At 43.0% G+C, this 12955-nt stretch overlaps 1 protein-coding gene across 2 annotated transcripts in view; it reads right to left on the reverse strand.

The window, feature by feature from the left end:
- Window positions 1-12955, reverse strand: part of C5 (complement C5) — a 97784-nt gene that overhangs the window by 42405 nt on the left and 42424 nt on the right. For both annotated transcript variants that reach the window (XM_061426727.1, XM_061426730.1), the window contains exons 20-21: window positions 12766-12905; window positions 296-523 (exon numbers count right to left, since the gene is read on the reverse strand). In XM_061426727.1, coding sequence (XP_061282711.1) covers window positions 296-523; window positions 12766-12905 — 368 coding nt within the window. The remainder of the gene's footprint in view (window positions 1-295; window positions 524-12765; window positions 12906-12955) is intronic.

Below are 12955 nucleotides of genomic sequence, written 5' to 3' on the forward strand. Positions count from 1 at the left end.
TTCCTCTCTGTAGTTTTTTGGTATTTCATGCTTTCTACAGTGAGCAAGTATCATTGTTTTATTTAAATTTTAAAAACATAATTTCAGACTTAAAAGTTTTAAGAGCAGTCTAAAAATATCTGAGATAACCTCCACCCAGATTCCCCCACATGTTAACATTTTATTATGTTTGTGTTATCATTTTCTCTTTCTGTCTCTCTTTCTGAATCACTTAAACATGAGTTGCTGATAACTTCTTTTTCCAGAAAGAAAAAAGTATTTATGAAAGAATTTTTAAAAAGCATATTTTTCTTACCACCACTCGTAGTGTTTTTACTAAGATTTCATTTCCAACCGAAGTCTCCAGTGAGAAGCTGAGGTTGTGGAGGCCGACTTCCAGAGGAAGCACAGTGAAGGTGACCAAGTGGTTGGAGGAACCCTCGATTTTCTGGGGCACACACTTGGAGAATCTTCTCCCCTGAGAGTCAGTGACTGGGGTTCCTGATGAACAGATCCCCTCCACAGGATGCATTTTAACACAGAACTGAAATATCACCAGTGAACAATGATTTCAAAACACTTTATGATAAGGAACGCACGCCCTGACTATGTTCGTCTGGACACAAATTCTCCCCGGTACCTGTCAAATAATCCCTCATATTCTAAGGCGGTAGAGAAAGTTCATTTCAGACTTTCTAAAACATGCATACCAGTTGCTGCTTGGTGGATTACAGTCCATAGGATCACAAAAAGTCAGACGTGACTGAGCACACACGCATTCAGCAAATGTTGTCACGATAGCATTTGTTACACCATCTCTTTACATGTTTATAATTCCGAGAGTGGGAACCCAGGCTCAGGTACGCTGTGTGTGTTATTCATCTTTGTATCTTACAGCTCAGCCTTTCGTGTTCAGTAAGTGGTTTTATGAAATACTAGAACTCTATCTCCTGGCATTCGAGGCCCTGACTAATATGTCCCCCCTAGCTTTTCCAATCTTGCTTCTCATTAACTTCCCATTTGTATCCCATTATACATCCACACTGTGGCTCCAGGAAGATCTAAGCTCAAATCTTGGCTCTGCCACGTTCTGTGTGCCAAGAGCACATGACCCTCCACTTCTTCAGCTTTGTAATGGGGAGAATAATGATACCTACTGACTTACGGCTCAAATAGTGAACATTTTCCATCTGCTCTCCAAAATCTAATGACCTGACAGATTATCCCCAAAAGAATAAATCTGTATGATCCAGAATAAATCAAGCAGGTACACAAGAAGGCGTACCAACATTCAACAACTAATTTTGAGGAATTTCTCAAAAACGGCAAGTTCGTTTTTCCTCTTAACTATCTTCCTGGGAAACACAACAACCAGGGTGGCTGAGGCAGGAGTTAAAAGAGGACTTTAGGGTCACCTGAAGCCAATGATTCCCTCAGGAGATCATGGGTAGGGTAGGTAAGAACAGATAAGAAGAGACATTTGATAATTCAACATGAATTCATTATAAAAACTCTTAGTAAATGAGATAAGAAAAGAACTTCTGAAACCAATACAAATTATCAAAAACAAAAAGCAAAAACTTTGGCAGTGGTTCTGCTTTCGGAAATAACCAAGTATTTCCTCCTAGATAACTATTCTGAAAATAAAATTATGAGCTCTAGACAAAACATGTATTTAAAAAAAAACTATCTGAAGTCACTAGAGATTGGAAGAGAAGGTGACCCTCAGAAGAAAGGAAGGACATTGGGTAAGGGTCCTGATTTTTTAGTTTTAACCTGAGGGCTAAAGGCAAAGGAGAAAAAGAAAGGCATACCCATTCGAATGCAGAGTTCCAAAGAATAGCATGGAGAGATAAGAAAGCCTTCCTCAGTGATCAATGCAAAGAAATAGAGGAAAACAAGAGAAAGAAAAGACTAGAAATCTCTTCAAGAAAATTAGAGATACCAAGGGAACATTTCATGCAAAGATGGGCTCAATAAAGGACAGAAATGGTATGGACCTAACAGAAGCAGAAGATATTAAGAAGAGGTGGCAAGAATGCACAGAAGAACTGTACAAAAAAGATCTTCACGACCTAGATAATCATGATGGTGTGATCACTCACCTAGAGCCAGACATCCTGGAATGCAAAGTCAAGTGGGCCTTAGAAAGCATCACTACGAACAAAGCTAGTGGAGGTGATGGAATTCCAGTGGAGCTATTTCAAATCCTGAAAGATGATGCTGTGAAAGTGCTGCACTCAATATGACAGCAAATTTGGAAAACTCAGCAGTGGCCACAGGACTGGAAAAGGTCAGTTTTTATTCCAATCCCAAACAATGCTAAAGAATGCTCAAACTACTGCACAATTGCACTCATCTCACACACTAGCAAAGTAATGCTCAAAGTTCTCCAAGCCAGGAGAATACTGTTCTTCAACAGTACATGAACTGTGAACTTCCAAATGTTCAGATGGATTTAGAAAAGGCAGAGGAACCAGAGATCAAATTGCCAACATCCACTGGATCATGGAAAAAGCAAGAGAGTTCCAGAAAAACATCTACTTCTGCTTTATTGACTATGCCAAAGCCTTTGACTGTGTGGATCACAACAAACTTTGGAAAATACTTAAAGAGATGGGAATACCAGACCACCTGACCTGCCTCCTTAGAAATCTGTCTGCAGGTCAAGAATCAACAGTTAGAACTGGACATGGAACAACAGACTGATTCCAAATCAGGAAAGGAGTATGTCAAGGATTTTTCTCATCACCCTGCTTATTTAACTTATATGCATTGTACATCATGAGAAATGCTGGACTGGATGAAGCACAAGCTGGAATCAAGATTGCTGGGAGAAATATCAATAACCTCAGAAACACAGATGACATCACCCTTACAGCAGAAAGTGAAGAAGAACTAAAGAGCCTCTTGATGAAAGTGAAAGTGGAGAGTGAAAATGTTGGCTTAAAACTCAACATTCAGAAAACTAAGGTCATGGCATCCGGTCCCATTACCTCATAGCAAATAGATGGGGAAACAATGGAAACAGTGGGAGACTTTATTTTTTGGGCTCCACAATCACTGCAGATGGTGACTGCAGCTGTTGGGAGCCACATTAGGCATTACTGACAAAATGGAGGCACGGTCCCAACCCCCCCTCCTCATCTCGCAGGCATGGCCCTGGGATGAGGGAGTTAGGCCTTGTGATTCTGACTTGTTCTTTCCTTTCTTTGGTTGAGTTGGTTGGAAAGAATGTTAAGGTGCTTGAGAGAAGCATGAAAAAGCACAAAGCCTTCTGCAGTTGTGCCCAGAAAATAATCTATAAAGTAACCATTGACATATGTTCAAGGATCCTTACAAAGAGTGTTCCAGGATAGCACAGTAGGCCGCAGCTTGAGGCCATAGGAAGGATTGTTGTCTGAGACCTATTTGTGAGGGAAAGGTTTATGGCAAAAGAAATGTGCTGAGCTTAGGGTTTAGGAATAATTAAGAATAGCTATATGCAGGTCAGGAAGCAAGAGTTAGAACTGGACATGGAACAACAGACTGGTTCCAAATAGGAAAAGGAGTACGTCAAGGCTGTATATTGTCACCCTGCTTGTTTAACTTATGTGCAGAGTACATTATGAGAAATGCTGGGCTGGAAGAAGCACAAGCTGGAATCAAGATTGCCGGGAGAAATATCAATAACCTCAGATATGCAGATGACACCACCCTTATGGCAGAAAGTGAAGAGGAACTAAAAAGCCTCTTGATGAAAGTGAAAGTGGAGAGTGAAAAAGTTGGCTTAAAGCTCAACATCCAGAAAACGAAGATCATGGCATCGGTCCCATCACTTCATGGGAAATAGATGGGGAAACAGTGGAAACAGTGTCAGACTTTATTGTTTTGGGCTCCAAAATCACTACAGATGGTGACTGCCACTATGAAATTAAGATGCTTACTCCTTGGAAGGAAAGTTATGACCAACCTAGATAGCATATTCAAAAGCAAAGACATTATTTTACCAACAAAGTTCCATCTAGTCAAAACTATGGTTTTTCCAATAGTCAGGTATGGATGAGAGAGTTGGATTATAAAGAAACCTGAGTGCCGAAGAATTGATGCTTTTGAACTGTGGTGTTGGAGAAGACTCTTGAGAGTCCCTTGGACTGCAAGGAGATCCAACCAGTCCATCCTAAAGGAGATCAGTCCTGAGTGTTCATTGGAAGGACTGATGTTGAAGCTGAAACTCCAATACTTTGGCCACCTGATGCACAGAGCTGACTCATTTGAAAAGATCCTGATGCTGGGAAAGATTGAAGGCAGGAGGAGAAGGGGACGACAGAGGGCTGAGATGATTGGATGGCATCACCGACTCGATGGACATGAGTTTGAGCAAACTCCAGGAGATAGTGAAGGACAGGGAAGCTGGCATAGTGCAGTCCATGGGGTCGCAAAGAGTTGGACATGACTGAGCAACTCAACTGAACTGAACTTAAGGGACTGATGGTGGCTGCCCTCAGGTCCAGTTCAGTTCAGTCACTCAGTCATGTCCGACTCTTCTTCTTCACTTTCTGCCATAAGGGTGGTGTCATCTGCATACCTGAGGTTATTGATATTTCTCCCAGCAATCTTGATTCCAGCTTGCGCTTCATCCAGTCCAGCATTTCTCATGATGTACAATGCATATAAGTTAAATAAGCAGGGTGACGAGAAAAATCCTGACATACTCCTTTCCTGATTTGGAACCAGTCTGTTGTTCCATGTCCAGTTCTAACTGTTGATTCTTGACCTGCAGACAGATTTCTAAGGAGGCAGATCATGTAGTCTGGTGTTCCCATCTCTTTAAGTATTTTCCAAAGTTTGTTGTGATCCACACAGTCAAAGGCTTTGGCATAGTCAATAAAGCAGAAGTAGATGTTTTTCTGGAACTCTCTTGCTTTTTTGATGATCCAACAGATGTTGGCAATTTGATCTCTGGTTCCTCTGTCTTTTCTAAATCCAGCTTGAACAGTTGGAAGTTCACGGTTCCTGTACTGTTGATGCCTGGCTTGGAGACTTTTGAGCATTACTTTGCTAGCGTGTGAGATGAGTGCAATTGTGTGATAGTTTGGGCATTCTTTGGCATTGCTTTTCTTTGAGATTGGAATGAAAACTGATTGTTTCCAGTCCTGTGGCCACTGCTCAGTTTTCCAAATTTGCTGGCATATTGAGTGCAGCAGTTTCATAGCTTCATCTTTTTGGATTTGAAACAGCTCCACTGGAATTCCATTGCCTTCACTAGCTTTGTTTGTAGTGGTGCTTCCTAAGGCCCAGTTGACTTTGCTTGCATTCCAGGATGACTGGCTCTCGGTGAGTGATCACACCATAGTGGTTATCTGGGTCATGAATATCTTTTTTTGTATAGTTCTGTGTATTCTTGCCACCTCCTCTTAATATCTTCTGTTTCTCTTAGGTCCATACCATTTCTGTCCTTTATTGTGCCCATCTTTGCATGAAATATTCCCTTGGTATCTCTAATTTTCTTGAATAGAACTCTAGTCTTTTCATGCTATTGTTTTCCTCTATTGGTTTGCATTGATCGCTGAGGAAGGCTTTCTTATCTCTCCATGCTATTCTTTGGAACTCTGCATTTAGATGGGTATATCTTTCTCTTTCTCCTTTGCCTTTTTCTTCTTCTTTTTTTCACCTATTTGTAAGCCTCCTCAGACAAGCATTTTTGCATTTCTTTTTCTTGGGGATGGTCTTGATCACCGCCTCCTGTACAATGTCATGAACATTCGTCCATAGTTCTTCAGGCACTCTGTCTATGAGATGTAATCTCTTGAATCTATTTGTCACTTCCACTGTATAATTGTAAGGGATTTGATTTAGGTCATACCTGAATGGTCTAGGGGTTTTCCATATTTTTTTCAATTTAAGTCTGAATTTGGCAATAAGGAGTTCATGATCTGAGCTGCAGTCAGCTCCTGGTCTGTTTTTGCTAACTGTATAGAGCTTGTCCATCTTTGACTGCAAAGAATATAATCAATCTGATTTCCGTGTTGACTATCTGGTGATGTCCATGTGTGGAATCTTCTCTTGTGTTGTTGGAAGAGCATGTTTGCTAAAACCAGTGCGTTCTTTTTGCAAAATTCTGTTAGACTTTGCCCTGCTTCATTCTGTACTTCAAGGCCAAATTTGCCTGTTACTCCAGGCATTTCTTGCCTTACTACCTTTGCATTCCATTCCCCTATAATGAAAAGGACATCTTTTTTGGGTGTTAGTTCTAGAAGGTCTTGAAGGTCCTCATAGAACTGTTCAACTTCAGCTTCTTCAGCATAACTGGTTGGACATAGACTTGGAGTACTGTGATACTGAATGGTTTGCCTTAGCAATGAACAGAGATCATTCTGTCATTTTTGAGATTGCATCTGAGTACTGCATTTTGGACTCTTTTGTTGACTCTGATGGCTACTCCATTTCTTCTAAGGGATTCTTGCCCACAGTAGTAGACATAATGGTCATCTGAGTTAAATTCACCCATTCCAGTCCATTTTTTGGAAGGAATAATGCTAAAGCTGAAACTCCAGTACTTTGGCCACCTCATGTGAAGAGTTGACTCATTGGAAAAGACTCTGATGCTGGGAGGGGTTGGGGGCAAGAGGAGAAGGGGACGACAGAGGATGAGATGGCTGGATGGCATCACTGACTCAATGGACGTGAGTCTGAGTGAGCTCCGGGAGTTGGTGATGGACAGGGAGGCCTAGCGTGCTGTGATTCATGGGATCACAAAGAGTCGGACACGACTGAGTGACTGAACTGAATTGAACTGAACTGAGTCCATTTTAGTTCTCTGATTCCTAGAATGTCGACGTTCACTCTTGCCATCTCCTGTTTGACCACTTCCAATTTGCCTTGATTCATGGACCTAACATTCCAGGTTCATATGCAATATTGCTCTTTACAGTGTCGGACTTTACTTCCAACACCAGGCATACCACAACTGGGTGTTGTTTTGCTTTGGCTCCGTCTCTTCATTCTTTCTGGTGTTATTTCTCCACTGACCTCCAGTTGCATATTGTGCACCTACCAACCTGGGGAGTTCATCTTTCAGTGTCCTATCTTTTTGCATTTTCATACTGTTCATGGGGTTCTCTCAAGGCAAGAATAGTGAAGTGGTTTGCTATTCCCTTCCCCAGTGGACCACGTTTAGTCAGAACTCTCCACCATGACCCATCCATCTTGGGTGGCCCTACACAGCATGGCTCATCGTTTCACTGAGTTAGACAAGCTGTGGTCCATGTGATCAGATTGGTTAGTTTTCTGTGATTGTGGTTTTCATTCTGTCTGCCCTCTGATGGAGAAGGATAAGAGGCTTATGGAAGCTTCCTGATGGGGAGACCAACTGAGAGGGAAACTGGGTCTTGTTCTGATGGGTGGGGCCATGCTCAGTAAATCTTTAATCCAATTTTCTGTTGATGGGCAGGGCTGTGTTCCCTCCCTGTTGTTTGATCTGAGGACAAACTATGGTGGAGGTGATGAAGATAACGGCGACCTCCTTCAAAAGGCCCCAAGCACTGCTGCCCTCAGTGCCCCAACCCTGCAGCAGGCCACTGCCGACCCACACCTCCACCGGAGACTCCCGGACATTCATGGGCAAGTCCCTTGAGAAGTAGCTGAACCTCTGTTCAGTTCAGTTCAGTTCAGTCGCTCAGTCGTGTCTGACTCTTTGCGACCCCATGAATCGCAGCACGCCAGGTCTCCCTGTCCATTACCAACTCCCGGAGTTCACTCAGACTCATGTCCATTGAGTCAGTGATGCCATCCAGCCATCTCATCCTCTGTCGTCCCCTTCTCCTCCTGCCCCAAATCCCTCCCAGCATCAGAGTCTTTTCCAATGAGTCAACTCTTCACATGAGGTCGCCAAAGTACTGGAGTTTCAGCTTTAGCATTTCATTCCTTCCAAAGAACACCGAAGGCTGATCTCCTTCAGAATAGACTGGTTGGATCTCCTTGCAGTCCAAGGGACTCTCAAGAGTCTTCTCCTTGAGAACCTCTGTTAGAACCTACCATCTTATTGGCTTGAAGAACCCAGGGACAGAGTATAGCACAGCCACCACAGTGGAAAAATGAAGGAGTTCCAAGTTGTGTATAAACTTTACTCAAACCTGGCCAACCCTTGAATTATGCACAGCACAGTCTCCAAGCATCCTAGCTAAAGGTTAAAAGAACTGGACTGAGATTGCCAAATTTGGGATTGATTAAGCCAACTGCAACCCAAGATGAAAGCTCTTCAGAGGACTGCAATAGAATTGTGTCTCTACATCATTTCATTAAAAAAGCCCAAATTAGCATGACTGCACTCATGTCACAAGCTAGCAAAGTAATGCTCAAAATTCTCCAAGCCAGGCTTCAACAATACATGAACCGTGAACTTCCAGATATTCAAGCCAGTTTTAGAAAAGGCAGAGGAACCAGAGATCAAATTGCCAACATCCGCTGGATCATGGAAAAAGCAAGAGAGTTCCAGAAAAACAATCTATTCTGCTTTACTGACTACACCAAAGCCTTTGACTGTGTGGATCACAATAAACTGTGGAAAATTCTGAAAGAGATGGGAATACCAGACCACCTGATCTGCCTCTTGAGAAATCGGTATGCAGGTCAGGAGGCGGCAACAGTTAGAACTGGACATGGAACAACAGACTGGTTCCAAATAGGAAACGGAGTACATTAAGGCTGTATATTGTCACCCTACTTATTTAACTTATGTGCAGAGTACATCATGAGAAATGCTGGGCTGGAAGAAGCACAAGCTGGAATCAAGATTGCCGGGAGAAATATCAATAACCTCAGATATGCAGATGACACCACCCTTATGGCAGAAAGTGAAGAGGAACTAAAAAGCCTCTTGATGAAAGTGAAAGTGAAAGTGGAGAGTGAAAAAGTTGGCTTAAAGCTCAACATTCAGAAAACTAAGCTCATGGCATCGGTCCCATCACTTCATGGGAAATAGATGGGGAAACAGTGGAAACAGTGTCAGACTTTATTGTTTTGGGCTCCAAAATCACTACAGATGGTGACTGCCACTATGAAATTAAGACGCTTACTCCTTGGAAGGAAAGTTATGACCAACCTAGATAGCATATTCAAAAGCAAAGACATTATTTTACCAACAAAGTTCCATCTAGTCAAAACTATGGTTTTTCCAATAGTCAGGTATGGATGAGAGAGTTGGATTATAAAGAAACCTGAGTGCCGAAGAATTGATGCTTTTGAACTGTGGTGTTGGAGAAGACTCTTGAGAGTCCCTTGGACTGCAAGGAGATCCAACCAGTCCATCCTAAAGGAGATCAGTCCTGGGTGTTCATTGGAAGGACTGATGTTGAAGCTGAAACTCCAATACTTTGGCCACCTGATGCACAGAGCTGACTCATTTGAAAAGATCCTGATGCTGGGAAAGATTGAAGGCAGGAGGAGAAGGGGATGACAGAGGATGAGATGGCTGGATGGCATCACTGACTTGATGGACGTGAGTCTGAGTGAACTCCGGGAGTTGGTGATGGACAGGGAGGCCTGGCGTGCTGCGATTCATGGGGTCGCAAAGAGTCGGACACGACTGAGCGACTGAACTGAACCAAAGATATTGTGGATGTTCTTGTTTCTTGTTTTGATGTGATGAAGAATACACTGACAATTTAAAAAAGAAATAAAAGATGGCAATACCATGAGATGCGTCTGGTTATAATCACGTCATCGCAGTTTGCATTGCTCTTTGAGCAGTAGTGCAGTGCAATGAAGGCACTACACGTGGTCTGTGTCACAGCTGCCAAACCCTGCTGTGGGTGGTACACACAGGTGAGTGTAGCTTTAAACCTTACTCATGGACACGGAAATTTGAATTTCATATAATTCTGATGTGCCATGAAATATTCTTCTTTTTCCCGCCCCCCTCCCCCCAAACTTTTAGAGATGTGAAAAACATTCTTAGCTTATCTGCCATAGAAGAGGAGAGAGCAGGCCAGTTTTGGCCCACAGGCCACAGATTGCTGACCTCTGACCTAGCACATGAAGCAAAAGAATGAAGAGATGTAAAATATTCAATATTATAAGCAGGTCAGTTTCCCTTACAGTCAGTTCAGTCACTCAGTTATGTCCGATTCTTTGCGACCCCATGAACCGCAGCACGCCAGGCGTCCCTGTCCATCACCAGCTCTCAGAGCTTGCTCAAACTCATGTCCATCGAGTTGGTGACGCCATCCAACCGTCTCATCCTCTGCCGTCCCCTTCTCCTCCCGCCTTCAGTCTTTCCCAGCATCAGGGTCTTTTCCCGGCATCAGTTTCCGTCACAGTAATTTCTAAATTCAGGATGTGCCTGCTAAGTCGTTTCAGTTGTGTCCAGCTCTTTGTGACCCTATGGATGGTAGCTGGCCGGGCTCCTCTCTCCATGGGTTGCCATGCCCTCCTGCAGGGGACCTTCCTGACTCAAGGATCAAACCTGAGTCTTTTAAGTCTCCTGCACTGGCAGGCAAGTTCTTTACCTCTGGCACCACCTGGGAAGCCCAAATTCAGGATAATACCTACCAAAACCCAAATACATTGTTAACTAAATCAGCAAGCAATTACTTGACACTTAGAATCTTATAATCAGGAAACTTAAAATAATTCAATTTCAGTGTATGTACATATTTTTGTTGTATCAGAGTATGATTAATTGAGAGAAAACATTCAAGCTTAAAACATATAACTTTAGGAGAGTGGAATGGAAATATAAGTTTACAGATAAAAGGAATGGTATATAATCTGTTGTTAATGAGTTTATTTGCATATTTTAAAATGGATTGTTATGGTATTTAGGTTCTGCTCTATAAAAGTTTGATATGATAGTTTTATTTTTAAAATACAATACTTAAGTGTTTCCAACGGAGAAGGCAACGGCACCCCACTCCAGTACTCTTGCCTGGAAAATCCCATGGACGGAGGAGCCTGGTGGGCTGCAGTCCATGGGATCGCTAGGAGTTGGACAACACTGAGCGACTTCACTTTCACTTTTCACTTTCATGCACTGGAGAAGGAAATGGCAACCCACTCCAGTGTTCTTGCCTGGAGAATCCCAGGGACGGGGGAGCCTGGTGGGCTGCCATCTCTGGGGTCGCACAGAGTCAGACACGACTGAAGTGACTTAGCACCAGCAGCAGAGTTTCCAAAGTTATAGATTTGCATATTCTTTGAATTTATGATGAATAATTTTAGATGCCAATTTAAAAATGTGCCAATGGGGTACATTTTTTTCTGAAAAAAATTTAGGGAGGTATAAGCAAAATTTTTGGAGACCACTGGAATACTTATGTCTAAGAATGAAATCACAGCTTTTTTTTTTTTTTAATAAAGTCAGATGTTCAGACTGCATCGAGTTCCTGTATAAAGTCTTGCGAATGTGATTTTTCAAGTGAAATCAGTCAGCCTAATGCATAATTCTGTTTAGAAATGTGTTGGCAAAAAGAAGACAAATGGTGGATCTGACCAAGGTTGGAGTTTTTCACAGAGTGTACCCAGAGCAAAAGAAGATAAAGGGAGCTGGCATGTTTTTAATCAGTGAGATTACAATGATGGCTTATGAATTCTAACCTGAATGAGGAGTGAAGTAAAGGCTTTAGCATGAGAGGGCTGCTGCTGCTAAGTCACTTCAGCCGTGTCTGACTCTGTGCAACCCCATAGACGGCAGCCCACCAGGCTCCCCCGTCCCTGGGATTCTCCAGGCAAGAACACTGGAGTGGGTTGCCATTTCCTTCTCCAATGCATGAAAGTGAAAAGTGAAAGTGAAGTCACTCAGTCGTGTCTGACTCTTAGCGACCCCGTAGACCGTAGCCCACCAGGCTCCTCCATCCATGGGATTTTCCAGGCAAGAGTACTGGAGTGGGGTGCCATTGCCTTCTCCAGTGCATGAAAGTGAAAAGTGAAAGTGAAGTCACTCAGTCGTGTCCGACTCTTAGCGACCCCGTAGACCGTAGCCCACCAGGCTCCTCCATCCATGGGATTTTCCAGGCAAGAGTACTGGAGTGGGGTGCCATTGCCTTCTCCAGTGCATGAAAGTGAAAAGTGAAAGTGAAGTCACTCAGTCGTGTCCGACTCTTAGCGACCCCGTAGACCGTAGCCCACCAGGCTCCTCCATCCATGGGATTTTCCAGGCAAGAGTACTGGAGTGGGGTGCCATTGCCTTCTCCAGTGCATGAAAGTGAAAAGTGAAAGTGAAGTCACTCAGTCGTGTCTGACTCTTAGCGACCCCACGGACTGCAGCCTACCAGGCTCCCCCATCCATGGGATTTTCCAGGCAAGAGTACTGGAGTGGGGCGCCATCACTTCTCCTGAGAGGGCTAATGAAGAGTAAAAGTAGTGAAGTCCATGAGTTGGAAGTTTCAGCAGCGCTGTTGCTGTAGAACAGTACCTACAAAGTATCAAGTTCGTGAGTCAGGACAGGCAGGAGGTTGTGTCATAGGTGAGAGGTTTGAAATCAAGTTTTCCAAGGGGAAGGCAAGATGTGCAAAGTGAAGAGTGGGAATGGCCCAAAGAGGACAGGAAAGGGTTGTCAGAGGCAAAATCAGGAAACTCAAAGTCCAGGGTGAAGGATGAACCAAAGTGAGCCTGCACAGCATGCCGATTATCTTAGGACTCGTGTTCTTCATTAACGGGAATTGTATGAATAATTCTAACTTTTCTTCTTCCCTTCACTGAGTTTTTATTTTTTGTGTACATGGTAATTCCATTAATAGAATTCTCAGAAGACTAGGGACATCTTCATTTTTTCCCATTTATTTGAACATACCATAAATATTTACTTACCTGAATTCCAGATGTTCTATAGTTGTAAACAGTTCCACTCAGTTGGATCTGTTCCCCTCGTACAACAGAATATGGTATATTCATTTCCAGGAAGACGCTTTTGAACACTTTTGCTTTCAGAGTATTAGCAACACATATACCTTCAGCCCAAGTAAAAGCAAAGTTGAAGTGAATTAGGGAATTCCCATAA

Source organism: Bos javanicus, chromosome 8 (assembly GCF_032452875.1).
Source record: "Bos javanicus breed banteng chromosome 8, ARS-OSU_banteng_1.0, whole genome shotgun sequence".
Taxonomy (NCBI): Eukaryota; Metazoa; Chordata; class Mammalia; order Artiodactyla; family Bovidae; genus Bos; species Bos javanicus.